The 21134-nt window shown below is 33.1% G+C and overlaps 1 protein-coding gene across 7 annotated transcripts in view; it reads left to right on the top strand.

Annotated features, from left to right (window-relative positions):
* CASK overlaps positions 1–21134 on the top strand; it is a 98025-nt gene that overhangs the window by 62409 nt on the left and 14482 nt on the right. For all 7 annotated transcript variants that reach the window (XM_015978253.2, XM_963256.5, XM_015978255.2 and 4 more), the window contains 2 exons: positions 19652–19843; positions 19930–20094. In XM_015978253.2, the coding sequence (XP_015833739.1) occupies positions 19652–19843; positions 19930–20094 (357 nt within the window). The remainder of the gene's footprint in view (positions 1–19651; positions 19844–19929; positions 20095–21134) is intronic.

Genomic DNA, 21134 nt, shown 5'->3' with positions numbered 1-21134 from the left:
TCTGTATATTAAACGTATTTGTAATGTACATGTGCTGAATATTCCCGACAAACTCTATTTTGTGGTGTTTGCTTTTACACAAGGTCGATAAGAATGGAAGTTTTATTCTTCGAGAGCACGTCATTTGGTGTCGGATCGTTAATTAAATTGCTGCATATACATTAGAGACACTTATTATCATGTTGTGTTTATGCAGCCGAGTCGGGGATTCTGTTTACTCGAACTTAATTAAGGTGGGGTGTTGGTGATGGAAATTAGACCGTGGAATTACTTTACTGGTCCATTTCCAAAGTAGTGTATAAAACTGGCAATTGGCAACGCATTGACATTTGATTTTTGTTTCAGGTAAGGACGTGACTCATATTTCCAGGCTTTTAAGGTTCGTAACCCCTTTCTGTTTGAGTTTTGAAAGTCGGTCGTTCGAAATCGAACATCCCTAAACTAACAAAACTTTATTATCGTACTTTCCCATTGTGACAAATTGCGTTGAGGTTTCGAGTCCCTGGTTTGATTTATGAGTGTTTAATTATTCGGTCCGGTGCAATACGTTGGGAAGGTTGGCATGTGCATGCATTATCTGGGTTTTAATCCTTCAAATTCGACTCCGGGGACTCCGGGCGTGTGTTTTCTCAGTCAACACGGACGGGTTGACGCAACAACGCTGTTAAGATGTGAGATAACTGAGTTGTCCCTCTTATCCGGCTTTGCCAATTCGATGGAAATGCTGAATCTTTAATTTGGAGTTGCCACTATGCCGGATTTGTTGTAATTAATGCGTAAGCGAGTAGTTTGATTTAATTTTATCACGCCGCCCACGTGTGATCGATTTTTCCGGCTTGACATGGGACCTTAATTTTGTTTTCCATTAAATTTATATCCCGGTTGCTTGTTGCCACAAATGTCGAGTTTCTTTTCGATTATTGAAGCCAGATGGCGAGGGAAATTACTGACTCCGGCTTTTTAACTCCCCACTTTTCTCGAAATTACGCCCGTTTCGCCCATAGCAAGGTCTCTGATTATTTTCAAACTGAATCAATACCTTGCCATTAAGCTTTTCTAACCGATCACTTATAAATATTCACGCGAAATTTTTAATCACGAGTTATAATTCCACCGCTGGTGAATTTTTATTTTACGTTAAACTAATTTGCTCGCTTAAAATTGATTTATTCCAAAATTTGAAAAAGCTGTAGAAACATTCGGTAAAAAGATTGCAAACATTCAGTTGGTGGTTTTATCAGAATCTTTAGAGTTTGTTGAAAATTTACTTTAGTTTTTTGTATTTTTGAATTATTAGCTATTCAGAGTTTTCAATTGATTTGAGATTTTAGTTTCCAACGTTAATTGGGTTTTTAGCTTTATTTTGTTTTCACTAATCCTGTCAGGAAAACAGCTTTTTAAAGTTTATGCTCTGCGTGGACAATCGGTTTTTAAGTACGAATTTTTACCGATTTTTGTTTGTTGTGTGTTATTCTAGTTTTTAGTTTGTTTTCAGTTTAACTTAGGAATGGTTTTTCAAACATTGCAATTAAGATTCTTTGAGATCTTCAAATTTTTGAGCGTGTGTGTTTTTTTTTTGTAAACACAATTGCAATAGCGTCAATTAACTGGAAACGCCGTCAGTGGTTGGACTTTTTTTTGTCATTTTTTAACAAATTATCTATCACCAAAGAGTTTAAGAAATATGATGGACAAGACCTTTTATTAAATTTTTAATTAAAAATACTCATTTTTTTCTATATTCTGTTCATACAATTTTTGTCGGGAGGTTGCATTCTTAGTGGTGGTAAAAAGAATGATTATTTTCCTGTGTGTCATTATCACAATTTTGCCTGCCCAAGTAATAACTGGAGCAGTTTTGGTATAGTTACTTATTTTTTAATTATATTTTAATTGCAATTAATAAAGTGGCGAATATATCGCGAAATAAATTTAATTGTGATCCAAACGTTCTGTAAACCAGCCCTTAATGTGTTACCTTAGAAAATATTATGATTGCTTTTGTTTTGTGTTAATTTTAAATTACCTGTAAATTTTTAATTAGACTTATTGGATCCGTTTACACAACATTTAGTTCTAATTAAATTTTAATTTCTGATTGATTTAATGCAAAATAAATGACAACTAAATTCAAATTGGTTTAGTTTAATTAAAATTAATTAAATTAAAGTTAAATTCGTTTTAAGTGAATCGACCGGTTTAGTGAACAACATACTAAACTAAACGAATAATTACGTTATTTAGTTAGAAATTTTAAAAAACAAATTATTATTATTAATTAATTAGGAAAGTAAAACCTTACTTTATTTAAAAAGTCAACACATTGAATAATTTCTGATATTAATTGATAATACACTCTTTATCAATTTGAGTAAAATAATTATTACATTTATTATTTTATACGATTTAAATATCGTTGATGTTACAAAGGAATATTTATTGACGTTTATAGGGTTATAGGCCGGGTTTATAGGGGTGATATTTTTATGGTCGTGATTATATTGTTTTATATTGAATTCTCTTTTTTTGTTGACTTTTTTGGTTGCTGATTTATTTATTTTCTCTATGTCAGAATAAATTATCAGTAAGTTAGTTTAGGTTTCTCATTTTTCGGGATTTTCAGGTTTGTTTAAATTACAATACAATTTATTTAATGAGGTTTACAGGACTTTCAGATCCGTTAAATTTTGGAGTTAAATTCAATACTGTTGGAGTTTTTATTCTATCTTTTGTTTTCTAGTTTGGTTGCAGATAAGATTTTTGTGATAATTTTATATATTCTTCTTCGTATTTCAAGTATTGTTTTAAGTTGTCAAATTACGTGCTATGTAGACCTTTGTTTTTATATTTTTTTTGTTTAGGGTTATTTCTTTTGTTACATTTGTTTGCATTCAACCCAACTTTTCAGTTTGTTAGGTCTCTCGGGTTTTAGGACATGTAATTGGTTTTCTGTTTTTAGATTTTTCGTCTATTTTGATTTTCTAGTTTGAGTTTTCAGGATTTTTTGTTCAGGTTTTTCAGTTGGTCGTTTTTCAGGTTCTGAGTCTGGAGTTTGTTCCATTATACTGTTGTCGTGTTTTCAAGTGTTTTGGCTCGGTCGAAGTTTACAGCTTGCGAAGTATTTTAAGCTTGGTTTGATGTATATATCAGAAGTTTTTGTATCATTCGGACAATTTTCAGCAAGCAGTGGCAGTGTTGAAAATCTGCCATTGAATTTTTCATTTGCTAATAAATTAATTTTTAACTTTTATTGATTTCTTGCAGTTAAAACTTCCGATTTTTCAAATTTTTTTCGCTCTCTTCTCATACGAGTTCCGAGAGCAAAAATCCAAAAGTGGTCATGGCCGTTGCGCTGCTTGATTACGTGTCGTAAAAGTTGTCGTATGGCCGGAAGCCGCACCTGCAGGCTTCAATTTTCAGTCGACTTGCGCCATAATTTGTCGGAAAGTGAGCACCGAAATGAATTTCACGATCCACTTTATCAATTTTGTAACTGTCTAAATTTGCTGATGGCACGTTTTAAAACACAAGAACGCTTTTTCTCCGTTTCGATCAGATTTTAATGCATTCATTTTGGCGAAATTCCGATTGGGGAATTCGGGGTTTATAACCGATTCTGAACGGTTATTATTGTTGCGGCTTTGTGGCCTGCAGATAAATAAACCTTTCATACATAATAAAAACGAAGAAACAATAAAACGATAAATTGCAGGCTTTACGAGTGAAAAGCGCTGAATTTTTGACTTGGCTCCCCTTTTGATTTGCTTGTTATGCACGGCAGGAAAGGGTCGTACCTTCATATCTCTTCGATCCTGATCGATACTGTTGCAGGAAAATTCCTGGGATGTTTGGCAATCCACATGTGCTGACAAATCAATAAGCACAGCCCGGCATATTTGGCCCGATTTATTGTCAATCTAGAAATGCGTTTTTCTGCAACAGAAACGCGATTTTTCACTCTTTGGATAAAATTACAATTTATTGCGATTTTTTCTGCTTCAACAAGGGCGAATTTCGCAGAATTTTGGCCATATATTCCGCTCTTCCACTGTTTTTGTTGTTTGGCACAGTAATTCCCGATATATTTCCCGGTATAAATGCGGAAAAATCAAATCTTATTACCGTGGAAATTCCATTTGCAACGGAATATCAAGACGATTGTTTTTACGGTGTACATTTTGATTTATCATTTGGTAGAACTCGGAGAAATCGACGGCGAACGAGCTTTCAATCTTCGATAAATTGGAAAATGAATTGCTTGTGTTGATTCCAAACAAGGAATGGACGGATTTAGCGATAAATGTGTTACTGTAACTGCTGGCACGTTCTGTAAATGGATTCCATTTTAAGCTGAGTTTTTAAAAAGCGCATTTATTTCAATTATGCACAAGACGCCATGTTTTAATTAAAAACCAAACCAGAATATTATATAACGGATGATTTATGAATGCGGTCTATCTCGCTGGGGTTTCATGCAGGATAATACACCGCTTGCATCTAAATCATCCATTTTCGGGGCTGCGCCGAGCGCCCTCTGTGGCGTTTCAGGCGAAGTCGGCGTCGTTTCAGGACGAAAGCTCGTCCTGAAAGCTCGCAAGTGCGGCCAGTGGGCGCGAGGTGGCGCCGTGCACGTTTTCTCCTGTTTTAATTAAAATTTGGGCAATTAAATGATGAAAAGGATCGCCGGTGTTAAATTACCGATTTTTGGGGGAACAATGGTTTTTGTTTCGAGAGCAACCGTTGTTTGCAGTAATGTAGTGTCATGCGATAAATCACAGAGGGTTTGACCTATCATAATTTAAAGTTTCAAGGGCTTTATGCATTCATATAGAGGCCATTTGCATGAGTGATGGTGGTCTTTGCGCGGGCCTGATGACGCCTTGTGAAACATACAAAACATGTTTATCGATTTTGTGTAATACCTGGGATGGATGTCTTGTATCAAAAATACCAACGGGGTGATACATTTGCATTGTAAATCGGTTTTGGGGTCAAAAATTTTTGGTAATTTAAACGCGACGGGTCTCTTGAGGGTGGCCAATCGGACGCTTTATGACTGATGTGAAGATTGCCGCTTGAATAATTTTGTTTTGATATTTTTGTTGTAATGTATGGACGAATCTAGATTAAATCGTGCAGCGAATTGAATTTAAATTTCAATAAATGTACAGTAATAGATTATGAAATGTCAGGACGGGTTGCTCATTATAAAATCTCGCTGTTTATTTGGATTACTGTAAACAATATTGTCACATTTAATGTATTTTATATTTTAATATATCATTAATTTTTTGCCGCGTTGGAAAACGAACAATTAACGACGCTAGGTGCATGACCATACACATTTATTACAATATGAAAAACTAGCAGTTGCCCACGGCTTTGCACGCATGTCCACAACCATTTTGAAACACAAAAAACATGCAAAACTTGTATATTAAAAAGTAGAAACAAGTAATTTTATTGTGAACTTTAAAACCTTGACCGAATGCGAACCCGAGTAAATTTTGCTTTTTTTTATAATTGTAAACAAACTCATTTTGTTTAACCCTCTTGTGGATGTAATTTTCAAAAATTTCGAAATACAGTTTTTTAACCGTAAGTCCATATGCCAATTTTCTTGGAGATAACTTCAAAAATGAAGGAGTTTTGTGTTTAACTCCATTGATATGTGTAACTTTAACAATAAAGAATTTTTTATATGTACAACTTCAACAATTTTTTTGTTTAACCCTCTTGGAGTGAAATTTTCAACAAACCTGAAACACGCTTTTTTTACTTTTAGACGAACGCTCAAATACCAATTTTCTTGGTTATAACTAAAAATGACAGATTTTCATATTCAACCCTCTTGTGGGTGAAACTTCCAAAATCCAGAAACATATTTTTTTTCCATTTTTAATCGTAAGATCAAATACCATTTTCTATGAATGTAGCTTCAAATAATAACGATCTTTTATGTTTAACTCTTTTTAGGGATGGAATTTCCAAAAATAATAAAATACTTGTTTCTTTATTTTTCACCGAATGCCCAAATACCAGTTTTTATAGATATCAGTTAAAAAATGGCGGATTTTTATATTTAACCCCTTCAGGGTTAGAAATTTCAAATCTTCTTAAACACTCGTTTTTTATTTTTAACCGAAAGCTCAAGTACCAATTGGATACAAATTAAAAATTACGGAGTTTTATACAAATTCCAACTCTTCTTCAACCCCCTTGGGGTTAGTATTTCCAACTACTACAGTGTTGATTTACTTTTTACTGAAAGCTCAAATACCAACTTTAATTAATGTAAATTCAAAAGTTGCGAATTTTTATACAAATTTTATTACACCATTTAATCCTCTTAGGGGTTAATTTTTCTAAAATTTTTAAACACGTTTTTTTGACTGAGCCCAAATACTAATTTCAAGAATATTACTTTAAAAATGTCGGATTTTTATTCAAATTTTAACACCCCATTTAACTTTTTTAGGGGGTTATTTTCCAAAAATCTTTTCTTAGTACATGTCTACGGTATAAAAACTAACAATTGTGAAAATTTCAGGTTTCTATACTTAGTCGTTTAGGCTGTGCGTTGATAGGTCAGGCAGTCAGGTCAGGTCAGGTCAGGTCAGGTATATACAAAGTCGCTAAAAAGAATGGATACAGTTAAATATTTTTAGAACGGTTTAACACAGAACCTTGAAAATTGGGAAACAGTTAAAAGTGTTTAAATTCTATCATTTGGTAGCTTTTTAAAATTTTTATCGTCATTTATTTTGAAAATACAAGGCTAACTTGATTTTTTAAATTTTTTTCTGAATTTAGTGATGTAACATGGTACTCGCCTTTTTTTCATGAAAAAAATTCAAAAATGTTCTGGAATAGTGAAACTAACTTAACTTTGAAAATACTGTCATTAGCGATTTGTTTATTAGTCAAAAATTAAACTATTGGGTGCACAATTAGTTTAATAATGCCGCATTTAAATAAAACTGAGCGAAATTTTTTTTTATGTTGGTTTATCATGAAGACAGAATGTCACGAAGTTAGTGGAAATCATTTTGAACATCTTTTATATCATAAAAATCAAGTATTTTGTGATTAATTTTTTTTTAATTAAAACGTGTTTTTTTTCAGTTAAATGTGTTATTTTGACAATTATTTTTAAGTTCTACTTATTTTTTGGTCATTGTGCTAACAAAAAATCTTTCATTTTGTAAAATGTTTTTCTTTTAAGTTTACATTAAATTCAGGTATGCATGTGTTATACCATAGAACTCAGAAAAAATGATGTTCTCAAAAGTATTAAATTTGACCCTTGTTGCTATAAAAAAAATCAAGTTAGCCTTGTATCCGAAGAACAAATGAAGATAGAAATTTAATAAACATCTGTAAGATAGAATTTATATACTCTTAAGCAAACACCAAATTTCGATAAGATTTGATGAATAGTTTTTATAATATTAAACTGCATCCATACTTTTTAGCGACTCTGTATATGGATTGTCGGACAACATAATCTGACAATGTCTAGGGAAATTCTGCACAGAGAAGCATTTCTCATTTTTGGGCGGAAAACGACCAATTATTTCAACCGATTTTTTTATCAGAAGTTGAATTAAGTTTCCGGAGTTACGGCTGTTTCCTCCCACATGTTAAATTTTATCTATTTTTGCTTGCGCTAAACTGCCAGTATGAGTGTACTTCCTAGAAAATCGCGTTGCTGTTATGGATTTTTGCCTCAATATAAACTATAACACAAATTGGATCCGAAGTTGCTAAGACTGACTCTCGGGCGGTGATTAATGCAGCGGAATTAAAACCTCATTATCTCACCATAACCCATCCTCTTAACTGCTTCTTTTAATTATTGCAAACTCCCACAGCGCCACTATTTATTAAGGAAGTTTGCAATGTACTCACACTATTAGTGCACCTCTCCAGACTAAATTAACGTCAGCCACGTTTTTGACAACCTCTACAATAAATTGCACTCGTTGTTTAGTTTAGCAAAAGAACTGAAACTTAAAACTTCCGAAACAAAATATTGGGTTTCTTGCGAAACGATTCGACACGTCTAATTTTTTGTTTCGTTTCGTATAACTTGGAAATCCGGCAAAGCTCCGGTTTCTAAAAGTCTTTCACTTGTAGGGTTTTCCACACGATCGGTAATATGTATGCTGACCATGTGAGTCAAAAGGTGATCCCTTCATTTCAGTGTACAGTCGGTATATTTCGTTTTATTTGCCGTAGACCCTTTTCTCGCAGCTTAATTTGCCTTTCTCTTGTAGGGTCACCAGTTTTAATCATTACGAAACTTTCACAAAACACCTTTCCAGGGGTTTGCCCAATAATTTGGTCAAATTTTTAACAAAGCCTTGGGCGTAATTTGTTGCTTTTTATTTTTTTGCTTGATTGGGAAACCCATACGCAACCGAGCAAATAGCTCTCTGGAATTAATTAATCCGCCCTGAGCCCGAATATTTACCCAGACAGATGTTATCTAATTAGTAACACCGCATATGAATCGAAATTGCTCTGTCGACATTGTGATTTTTTCGCCTGTAAGCCCACCTGAACTTAAAGCTAAACGGAATAATAAATCAGGGAAGTGTTAGAGCCCTCCTAATTAATTTTATCCTTTCAGTAGGCACGAGGGAAAAACCTGAAACATTCAAAGATGTTTTTATGTAAATTGAAGCGAGTTTCGTCATAATTGTGGACGAGTCAAGGTTGGGAGAGAATTTTATTAACATGTTTTTTTTCAAAACAAAACTCGGGTTAATTGGGGTGAAGCCGAGATGTTCCCGGGTCTGGAACGTTTTATGAAATTAAATAAAAGCACAATTAGGACAATACGGGAAATTCAGGACTTAGAACACTAGGCAGATGTAGATTAAGTGTTTTTAAATATCTCAAAGAGATAATTGAGCGTTCGGGGAAGACCCTTGATTGATTGTTTGATCGGAAAAGGATTTTTCAACGGTTTAAGGCGATTTCAACACAAAGAGAAGACGTAAAAGTGTTCTATCTTGCAATGGGAAGCCTACAATGTGAAATTGTTAATAATTTGGTACCCACCTGCGACGCACATTTCTTTTTGTTTGTGACTGTTTTTCACCTACGTTATTATTTTGTAGGTTAACAAGCCTGAAAGTAGTCACTTCTTTGAGGGCAGATCAAAGCGTTTAACTTTTTGTTTGTTGCGTAAACACGTCAACAGTGATTAAAAATAGATACGTAATTTTTCGGTACAGTTTCGTATGGGTTTTTAGGTTTTCCAGTTTAAAGTTAAACCGAGTGACTCCGAATTTTTCATTTTCCAGTTTTTGTGCCTAAGTTTTACAGGAGTTTTTAATTTTTCGGTTACTGTAACTACTTTTATTATCTACTGTTTTCGTGTTTAGTTGGGTCGAAGTTTACAGATTTTCCAAGTGTCTGAAGTTCGGCGTGAAGTGTATTTCGTAAGTTTTTGTATTTTTTGCTTCTTATCTTTCAGTGGGAAGCCTACAGGGTAAAGCTGTATTTGAGACAGTTTTTCAATATATTCTCTGAAGTTTATGAACATACTTGAAAACAGTATAACTTTTTGGAGAACGTGTACGGTCGTCAATGGAATTTTTGGTCGCAATTGATTTTCAAGTTTTCTAGTTTCTGTTTAACCGAACAAAAGCACAGTTGTTTCAGTCTTTGCGTACAAAATTCTTTAGGTTTTTGAGTACGAAATTTTTGTTTTTATTTTTTTCCTACAATTTCGTAGGATTTTTTTCATTTAAAAGGTTTTTTGTTTGGGTTTCGTTTTTAGACTAATTTTAGACTAGCTTTATTAATGTCTTTTCCATTTCAAGTGTTGGTGGAAGTTTACAGATTTTTCCAGTGCCTGCAGATTTTTTCTGAGTGTGGGTAAAGCGTTTTACTTTTTGTTTGTCGTGTAAACACACTCCAGACTATAAAAATAGTTTAGTTTTGTTTTCTAGTTTGCGTTTGTGAAAAGGTAACGCAGTTTTTGATTCTTTAAATATTTTGAGTACGAACTTTATTTATTTGTCAGTGTTTGTACTAATTTGTAGTAGTTTTTGTTTTTTTTTATTAAAAGTAGGTACAGGTTTTTTAGGATTTTTTTCGTATGTTTGTATTTTTTGAGGTTGTATTTCTTTCTCAATTTCATCATGTTCTAAAATTCCATATTACTAATATGTTTAGTAGACATTTTTTTTATTTCTCGTGTTTACATTTTTTGTCTCTGTATTTTAATTTTTCGACAGAATTTCTAAAATTTTCTCCAGCTTAATAAAGCTCGTTGTTTTGTTTATTGGACTTGTAACTTTTCATTTTTAAATTTTTGTGGTTGGGTTCGCATATGAATTGAATTATAGGCTATTTTAATTTTTGGGTAAAAGTTAAATGCACAGTATTTAATTTAAACGACAAGTATTTTTGATTAGTAAAAATAATAAATACACAGTAAAAATAGTAAGTACACAGTAAAAATAATAAATGCACAGTAAAAATAATAAATACACAGTGAAAATAATAATTGCACAGTAAAATAATAAATGCACAGTAAAATAATAAATGCTCAGTAAAAATAATAATTGCACAGTAAACTAATAAATGCACAGTGAAAATATTAAATGCACACTAAAAATAATAAATGCACAGTAAAAATAATAGATGCAAAGTAAAAATAATAAATGCACAGTAAATAATAGCATCTCAAAAGTAGAGAGTGTAGAATCCCACATTTTTTATTACTGCCTTTAATTTTTTAGTACCTAGAGTTGGATTAATTACCGTTCTCGTGTTTCGTAGTAAAGATTTACAGATTTTCAAGTTCGGATTAATGTACAGTCACGATCAAAAAGAATGACATTCTTAAAACCGCAGCCACAAACTTTTATGATATGATACAGTTATTGTATACGTTTGGCTAGTTTACAAACTAGCAAAATATTGTGTAAACTAGCTGGACAGTTTGTAAACTGAAGGATTTGTTGAAATTTATGACCTAAAAGTTTTTAATCGGCCATTTGCTATTGGGCTCGGTTGGTAGGGGTGTCATTCTTTTTGAGCGTGACTGTACGTGTCCCACGATATTGTATCTTGCTGCTCAGTTTGTTAATTTATATTAAATTGATTTTTTAAACTTTTAATACATTACAATGTCTTATTAAAAGATTTTGTCATAAAGGGAAGACTTAGAAGTGTTCCATCTTTCAACAGGAAGCTTACAATGGAAATTCGTCATAATTCTGTACCCAAAATTAAGTTTAACATGAGGAAGTCGTTTGTGACATATTTTTTCTTGTTTGGAACGGTTTTCAGTACATTTTGAGTTGTTTAACAAGTCTTTAAGGGTTCATAAAAGCGTTTAATTTTTTGTATGTTGTAAAATAGTAGATAAAAATTTGCACTTTTTGTATAATTTCATTTTTAAAGTTTTATAGTTTGTGTTCAGCTGAAGTTTCCAAATAAATATCTGCAACTTTTCTAGTTTTTGTGTCATTTTTTAGGATTTTTGGTTTTAGGGAGAATTTTTTCGTATTTGTACGTATAATTTGTGTTTTCAAATTCTCCAGTTTAAAGTTCAGGTTTTTAGGTTTAACTTTTTATTTTTAAATTTTTGTGCTTAACCTTTAATTTTTCGAGTCCTTAGTTAATTTCATCACTGTTTTCGTATTTGCAACTTTCGAACTTTGGGAGTTTTCAGTTTTTCCTATGCGTCAAGTTCGGTTTGTTTTCGTTCAATATTAAGTTAGTTCTTTACTTATAAAATTGACTTATTTTCGAGTTGAACGATTCAATGTGTCACACGAGAGAAACCTACAATTGTTAAAATAATTTCTTACTGAAAATATTTCTTTCCTTGTTTGAGTACATTTTCTCGGTTAAACAAGTCTGAAAGTAGCAAGTTCTTTGAGGGTGGATAAAGCGTTTAGCTTTTTGTTTGTGGAGTAAACACATCAACATTGGGTAAAATACGTAGTTCCGTGACAAAACCACAAAATTTGATCGCTGGCGAAATAGCACATCAACCCTCTTGATCGTTGAGGCTGAAAGTGTTAGCGAGCCATCACCGATTCCTAACTACCATCATTACCAAACTCTCATCTCGTCCATCATGGCAAGACGTTCGGCATGATGACGGAACCTTTCAGCTTGAGTGTTTATTTGATTCAGCTCTCAACTATCAACACGGAACTTACCGGAGTGCCGCATGTAAACCCGGAGCCTTGTTATTGCAGCAGCAGTCTGCGCACTTCTTCTCGGTGAAGTCGAGTGGAGCTTAACCAGTGAGTGGCGAGCTGTCGCTCCGAACGGTTTGTGTTTCTTCTGAGGAGTGACCAACGTTCGTGCACTCCATCCAATAAATCATAAATAAATTGTGTTTCTTTAAAGGTGTGAACTTTCCACAGTTCGGTGCTTTATTTATGACTTTGTTACGTCTTAAGTTGGAAACTCGTAGAACAAAAGCTCTGGTCAGGTCCAAAGCTGAGGTTTGGCGAATATTAATCTTCTTATGCTGATTTCAACTGGTCTGAAGACCCGACAGTGAACTATGATCTTTGCATTAAGCCTCACAAAGCTTTGTCTTTGAGCAAAGGGAGATATTTGTGTCTTGATTGATGACAGTATCGTGGAATGTAAAATTGCCAACACTGCTCATTGTATCGCAGTCACGTGTCGTGCGAAAAACTGCGAAAAATTTATTCGTTTTTTGAATAATTCCTGTCTCCGGGAGCGAAATGCGAGTCGCGAGTGTTGTTCGGGACGTGTGTGACGGTTCCCGTGGGTGCAATCCTGGACTATCAACAGCGAAAAAGCTCAACTTTGACCGGATTTAAGTTATGTGAGGGAGCCATGCTCTGCTATGTGAGTCTTTCAAATTTTAACTCGGGTTAAGCTTCCACACACGTCAAGGAGGTGTAATTTGCATAAAGCCGACGAAATTTATTGAATTATTCAAGCGGTTGTAAACAGTTTGGCGGAGGGAAAAATCCCAGTAATTGCTTCCCGAAATCATATTGTGTCGAAACGGCTTCATAAATCTTAACAAAACATAAATTAACTTTCATGGCCGGTCTTGTGCCCTGTGGCTGCAGATAACGCAATTCTTCGACTCGTTCTCTTTTGTAAATGAAGTACTTTCGATTTTTCTAACTTTAATAGAATTCGAGATACTAATCTTGGGATCTAGTTAAGTCCTTACTTCAGGCCGACGTTTCGTCGGAATAATTGGGTTTGTTGATGAATAGGTGACGCGACGAGCTTTTTTCATAATTTGCCGATTGTGCAGTTTAATGTTATTTTTGTTTTTGGCGCTTGATTAAATTCGCAAGTGCCGCTTAATTTAATTTCGGAATTTATTTCGCTGCAGATCCAAACTAAAAGAGGAATTATCTTCGGATGAGATTTAGTAAGATTTATTGTTCTTGTCAAAGGCAGAACTTGTTTTAACTTTAAGCTACGTGGGCATAACTCCAAATGTGCAGATTCGACGCAAGCAAATAAGAGAGACGAATAGAAATACAATGATACAACGCGTTTGGGGTTTTGCTTGATTTTCATGAAACACTCACCGAAAAATTTAAGTTTTACGTCTCGTATAGTCGTATTAAATTCAATTTTTAAGTTGCTTTCGAAAAAAAATCATTTGTAAGATTTCTTTACTATTTGTTTTGGGACTTGAAACGATTAATTTTTTTTTAATAAATCTTTAATAAAAATACATCAGGGTGTCTCAGCGATGTCAAAAAGTCTATTATTGACCTTTAAATGTTAGAAAATTAATCTTTTTTTACAAAAATCGTACATACTATCCTCCTAACTCACCTAAAATTATTTTCAAGAATACAGGTGTCTCAGAAATTTGCTACAACACAAACTTATCTTTTTTTAAATGGACCAACCTTTATTTTTTTACATTTTTGGATGTAGCTTTTAACACAGATGTTTTTAAGCTAAATTGTTATTTGGCTGGTTTTGCTTTGTTTTTGAAATAACTTGATGTTTTTGATAAAACACGTTTCTTTAAAAAAATCATTACACAAAAACTAAGAATATCAGAAAAGTAGAACTTTTACCACTTTAAAGAACAAAGTTCAGACTTTAAGGATGTATTATTTTTATTAGCTTACTACAATCAAGAAGACAAAAAATTAAGAGGTTTGTTAAAAGTTGAATAACTTAAAAATTTTAAATGGAACCCCTATTTTTTATTTTTGTATCTAAAAGACCTTTAAATTGTCTCTGTAAAAACATTAACAGTTAAGTGTCTTTTGCCGATTACTCGAGAGATATTTAACATTAAACATTAGAAACAATTATTAAGTATTGTTTCAGTAGTCAAAAAGTAAAATATTTTGCTGATAATAACTTTTGTGTTATTTTTAGGCCATTATTTATTATTTATTACGGTGAAGTAACTAAAACTTTAATTAATGGCGAATTTTTAAATTTTTATATTCCCGTATAAACTCTGACAAATAGTCTGTGGAAGACTATGGTTATGATATGGTTTACTATGGTAACAACAATGCTCATGAATAGTGTGTATTGTTGTTAAAATTAATTTTTAAAGTAAAATTTCGTTTTAGTTATTAGCTTTCGGCATTTGAAACATTATGTTTTTAGATAAACAATTTAATAATCTATCACAAGCAAGAACAAAAAATACGGTGTTCCATTTAAGTTATTCAACTTTTAACAAACTTCTTAATTTTTCTGTTTCTAATTTAATACGCTAAACAGTTGGAACAGATTTAAGTTCGAACTTTTCCCTCTAAAGTGGCGAGAGTCCTACTTTTTTACGATTCTCAGTTTTTCTGTAATGCATTTTTAAATAAACGTGTTTATGTCAAAATATCAAATTATTTTAAAAACTAAGCAGAATCGGCCAATACAAGTTAAGATTAAAATCATCAGTATTAAAAGCTACGTCCAAAAATGCAATAAAATCTAAATACATAGTTTTATTTGAAAAAAAACAACATAACTTTAGTATTTTTTTATTATTGAATTACTCTGTATATACAACGCAATATTTTAGAATCATGCAGCAGAAACGCAGCTATAATCTAAAAAAAGGAAAAGGTCAATATCTTTAATAATAAACAAATCATGGAGCAACAATAGTTGAGTTCTGAACTGTTCAGAACTGTGCAAATTCAATCGAGTTCTAAACGCCTCAGAACTGTAATAGGAACAGACATGTGTTTTCGATTTAATTCTTTCTTAATGAAAATTCTTTAAAAACACAAAGAAAGGATTTGTTTTTTGTGCTTAAGATGTGCTCTCTAATTAACAGCAACGTCTTACAACATTACAGTTTTGACAGCATTGTTAACGAACTTTTGCAATAAGAATTTTTCCTGAATGTGTTGGGAAGTAGATTCTTTTCGTTTCTTCAACTAAAATCAAACAACTTCTTGCTAATAATATATTTCGAAAAATGGGACTTAGTCAGAGGTTTTTTTTGTCATAACTGCGAAGGTGCATTATCATTTCTGCGCTATTCTCACAACGGAAGAGCACTTCTCGAGATGTAAGTACACAATGATTTATTATTAAAATATGGCGCAAGGAAGTACGAGGACACAAATGTAGGTACTCGTATTTTTCACACTTTAATTAATTTTGAATAAAATATGATGTGATTCCGCTTGAAAAATCGGTCTCGTTCTTATTAATTCCTTACATAAATCACACTAATCCGGCTTAGGGTCTCCGGAATCAATTAGCCGGAAAAATTCCGGGTCCGGTTTAATTTTTTAGGATTTTTTTAGAGCGGTTGGAACTAACGACGTGGAAGTTATCCGAGAATTTAATTAAACTATGACCGCATATCTGCGCACACTTGTTGGAATCCGGAATAAAGGCAAACTTTTCGTTGTCTTTGACCGTTATAACAGGGCTGAAGTGATGCTCGCAGACATGACACTCAATTCCGAGGGAGAAATTTATGAGAGGAAATTTTTTATTTGGAAACATGTCATTAGACGCCGTAACATTATTCCGACCAGGAGAGGATCAAAGGAAAAGTTTGTGTGACAAGTAGCGCCAACGTGAATTCGTGTAGTTTGATGAAAAATAAACTAAATATTCGCATTTAAACGTGATAACGCTGAATTCGGTTACGGGCACGAGTTGATAAACTTCTCATCTAGATTACGAACTTTACCAACAAGCCGTGCTATTGTCCGCGGTGTTTATTGGTCGAATTTCTGGAAAGTGTTGTTAAGTGCCAAGTTTTGAGACGTTCAGAAACGAAATCGGTTTAGGGCGGTCCTGCTGATTTATTTACATACTCGGGCTAATAAACAAGGTGCGAACAAAAAACTCCATTTGCTGGCAACACGATTTTGTGGTGTTGTTTCATTCCGCGGCAAGGGCGAATTTATGTCAAAGGAGGACGGTTTTTGTTGCAGGTTTAAGCAGAAAATTGTTTTAGGCCATGGTGTGACAAAAAATTGATTTTTTAGCAATGCGGAGTGTTTTTATTTAATTTTTGACGGCCGCAAGAGCATAATGAAATTTCTGGGCACAGGCTTTTCCAGGAAATCGCTTTTTTGACACATTTTTTAGGAATTATTATTATTTTATTGCTCATTTCTTAAACAGTTCTAATTACACTGGAGCAACTTCGAATTGTATGTACAGTAAGAATTTTATTTTATTTTTTCCTAAAGATTCAATTTTAATATACGTACAATAGTATGCAAGATGTCTCTAATAAAATTCTTAACAACACATAAAATCACTGGGTTACCAACGTAGTGTGCCATGTAAAACAATACACTCTGACATTACAACATCAGACTGGCGTTTTTTTTACGTGACGTCTTGATTTTGTTGTAAAAATGAATTTTTCATGCAAATTGCATACACATCTCATCGAGATATAAACTTTAATTTTGATAAGAAATTATTAAATAAAAATTAAAAAAAAACGACGGCACTACTAAAGAGAATATGCAAGAAAGAATTAAAAAAGCTTTTTGTAGAATTGATTAGCCACATTAGAATCGGTGAATTTAAAAAAAAAATTGACTAATGTATTACTTTATTGCTTAAGAATGCCGTCATTTTAAACAGTTTTGTAACTGCAAGTAATATATTACCGCTGTTGATTTGTTATAACTCAGTTTTTTTATTTCTGACATTTTTATTTAATAATTTCTTCTAATTTCTTCTCAAAATTTTATTAAAATTTATATCTAGATGAGATTTCTAGGTATGCATTTTAGGCAAAAAATTTATTTTCACAATAAAATCAAAACGTGACGTGCTATAAATGCCATTTTGACATTAGTATTTCAAAATGTATTGTTTTTGATAGCACGCTACATAAGTATCCAAGTGATTTTGTACGCATTTTTCAGAAAAACGGAATTATCTTGTTACCTATCAACTTTGGAAAAAAACTAAATAGACAAAAAAGATGTAAAATGCTACGCTGAATAATAAGTAGTAATAAAATACAGGGGGTGCTATTTAAAAAATCAAGTTATTATCTTTCAAAATTTACCAAAATGAATGTGTCACAGCAAGGTGATGCTACAATGCAAATATATGGTCTTGTCACCAAAAGATACTTCAGACGTTTGTTTACCTACGGACAAAGTCCCAACTTGATATCCCAAAAACCAAGGGCACTGCGATTTTTTAATTAAGTGCCTGCAGACGCACTAAATTGTAGAAAAAATTTAATAATTTCTAAACGGTTAAAGTAAATTGCAAAAACTAAATTGATTTATACAGCCTAAAAAAGTGCAAATTTAAATATGTACAAATATACAGGGGTTACTATTTAAAAAAATATGTTAAGGGCTGCACTGTAAAAACGAACCGCCCTGTATAGGGCAAAATAATTTCAGAAATTCCCATTTGCAGTGCCATTTAATTTATTTCGATATTTTTGACTGTGCAGGAGAAATCGAGCACGCCCATATCAACGACTCACCCTGTATATACCGCAATTTTTTCTGTTTGTACGTGAATTTTTTAATAATTTTTTTGTGCAGTTTCTATTAGCTATAATCATTTATTAGTAAATACTTGTATTACTTCGTTACTTTCTGTAATAAATAAATAAAGGAATGTCGCTAGCACAAGAAAACTACATAAAAATGTACTTTTATGTAATTAATATTAGTATAAGGAAATGTACAAAGAACTTGAAAAAAATTACATCATGAATAGGGTAATTTGTTGCAAATTCTAGGAAAAATAGCAGAGTCATCTAGTAGTTGCAAAAGCAACACCAAATCTTAAAAAATAGAGTTCCTAATTACACCTGAAACAGCCCCACCGAGGCTTCATTTTATTACTTAGCATATGACATACTTTCTGGGTTAATAGAGACGCGTTCGGAGACTCCCAGCCCAGATTCATTTTAATCAGTTGCTTAATGGGTAATTTTCGCCAGAAGTTAAGATCGTGTTGATTGGTTTTGCCTGTAATAAACCTGGGTATTTGGCTAAACGTTGAAAAGTTATGACTGAACTCGCCCGGAAAAATCCTCTTCCATTATATCACTGTAAATAATGATTGTGGCAACAACTGGAAATAAATACGCGTATGCTAAACATCCAACTCTGAAACTAATAAATCACGAAAACATTTCAATGGTTGAACGTCGAACAATTCAAGAATTACAAGCAATTCTCCCTTTGTCCCGCTTTCCTCGCGATGCGGAAATTACATATTTTTGTTGCTGACACGGCCATATAGACATGTATGAATTCGAATGTAAACATTGTGACACAAAAATATCACCGGAAATTTTTCAGAGAGGGTTTTCAGGCCAATAACGTATATTTAATTAGTCACACTTGGAAAACTCCGCGAAAAGTTCGGGAAAATAGACGAAAACTGCACAAGCAAGCCATAATTAATTTCGACAGCAAGATAAAACCAAGATTAATTTTTAATTAGATGCTTAATAATCAAGCGAATTGATGTTCACGAACATCAACGTTTCCTTCAGTGTTTTATTCATGTGTTTGTTTATTAATCTCGCGGAGGTTTGCTGATATTGCGATGCTAAGAAAAATCTGTTCAAGAAGGAATTTAATACTGCATTTTTAGGAAAATAAAGAAGTTGGGTGCGCAATTAATAATTTTTTAGTTTTCGAGTTATTTTTAAGAGTTGCGAGCGTAACAATCGATCGAGTTAATTGAAACGATAAATCTGAAACTGGAAAAATACACTTTATCAGTTAACGAGATACGAACATGATAAATTTGTGAGTCTGGGGGATCGCTGGGGCTTAATCCCGGCATTAGGGAGGACAAACATGGTGCAAAGCTCGGTTTTATGTGAGATTATAGAAGTAAATTCGTCTCGTAGTTTTATTTTCGCAAAATTTGAATTTTAAATAAAACAAATTGTAAACATGGTATTAGTCTTCGTCCGAGTAGGTCGCGGCGACCGGTCAAAGCAAATGAATTTTTCTCATGAATTCAGTTAAAAATTCCGAGTGTTTTCTCTGGTCCGAGTTCTTGATTATCCCGTTGGGGCTTCGGGATTTGAAGAAGTCGCCGATCGATGCGTGTTGCACTGCTGAATATTCATAGATAAATAATTCCCATCGCGCAAATTCGCATAGATTAAATTTTGCATATTTGGGAGATGGATCGTGAACAGGTGTTTTTATTGCAGGCCCTTTTACAAGCTCATGATGTTGTGGCGCACGAAATTTACGGCGAAGATGCTATGCGGGTCACGCCCCCGCCTCTTCTGCCGTACCTCAACGGGGGCGACGATCTGGACGGTCCCAACGGCGAGGTGGAAATGGAGAACGTAACCAGAGTGAGGCTGGTGCAGTTTCAGAAAAACACCGACGAGCCGATGGTGAGGGTTTGGCGGTTTTGAGCGCCAAATTTATTTGTAAATCGTGGTCGATCGATCTAGATTAATTCACTTATTGTCTCTCCAAGGGCATTACGCTGAAGATGAACGAAGACGGAAAGTGTATAGTGGCTAGGATAATGCACGGAGGGATGATTCATCGACAAGCGACGCTTCATGTAGGCGATGAAATTAGAGAAATTAATGGAATTTCCGTTATGAACCAATCCGTTAGTGCTCTCCAAAAAATCCTCGTAAGTTAATCATTTTTACTCTATCACTAAAAGAACAAGACAAAATTCAAGAAGTTTGCAGTTTAGGTTTTTAATAAAATTTTTAATAAAAACGTATCAAAGAAACGGAAACAATAAAAACAATCAAACCTTGTGGACAACTGCATTTCATAATTAATTACAGCTTTTCACTGTCTTTCTCTATTTTCTAACTCTGGTTTTTTCAACAAAAGTTTTTACTATTGCTAATTAAATAAATAAATGGTATTATTTTTTTGTGTGACTGATTTTTTTATTTTTGTTTTGGTTGAATTCCTATTTTCTAACTTTGTCATTTTTTAGATTATATTCTCCAATTAGTTTCGGAGCTTTTTTACACAATTTTTTAAAATTTGTTTTCGAGTTTGTAATGAAATATGTATTCTTGGTGGTATTTTACAGGCTCAGGTCTCGTAAAATTATGTTGTGAAATATCCTGTACGTCAATGTTTGTCTTGGTTAACTCAACGAAATGATAGTTGATTTAAGTTTCAAATTTGGTGGAGTACATAAAGCAGTTAAGGTTTTTAATAAAAATTTTGATAAAAAGCATAACAAAGAAACGGAAATAATAAGAACATTCAAACTTTGTGCCCAACTGCATTTCATAATTAATTACAGCTTTTTATTGTTTTTCCTTATTTTCTAACTCTGGTTTTCTAAACAAAAGTTTTTGCTATTGTTAATTAAGTAAATAAATGATACTGTTTTTTTGTGTGACTGATTTTTTATTCTTGTTTTATTTGTATTCCTACTTCCTAAGTTTGTCATTTTTTAGTTTATTTTCTCTAATTAGTTTCGGAGTTTTTACCCAATTGTTCAAATTTTGTTTTTGAGTTCGTATTGGAATCTGTATTCTTGGTGCTATTTTACAGGCGCATGTCTCGTGAAATTATCTGAAATATCCTGTACATCAATATTTGTTTCGCTTAACTCAACGAAATGATAGTTGATTTAAGTTTCAAATTTGGTGGAGGCGCCGGGTTAGGGGTCCGTTGAACGAACAAGTTTTATATTTCTCT

This window comes from Tribolium castaneum, chromosome 7, assembly GCF_031307605.1.
Source record: "Tribolium castaneum strain GA2 chromosome 7, icTriCast1.1, whole genome shotgun sequence".
NCBI lineage: Eukaryota > Metazoa > Arthropoda > Insecta > Coleoptera > Tenebrionidae > Tribolium > Tribolium castaneum.
This window is presented reverse-complemented; position numbering and strand designations above follow the sequence as displayed.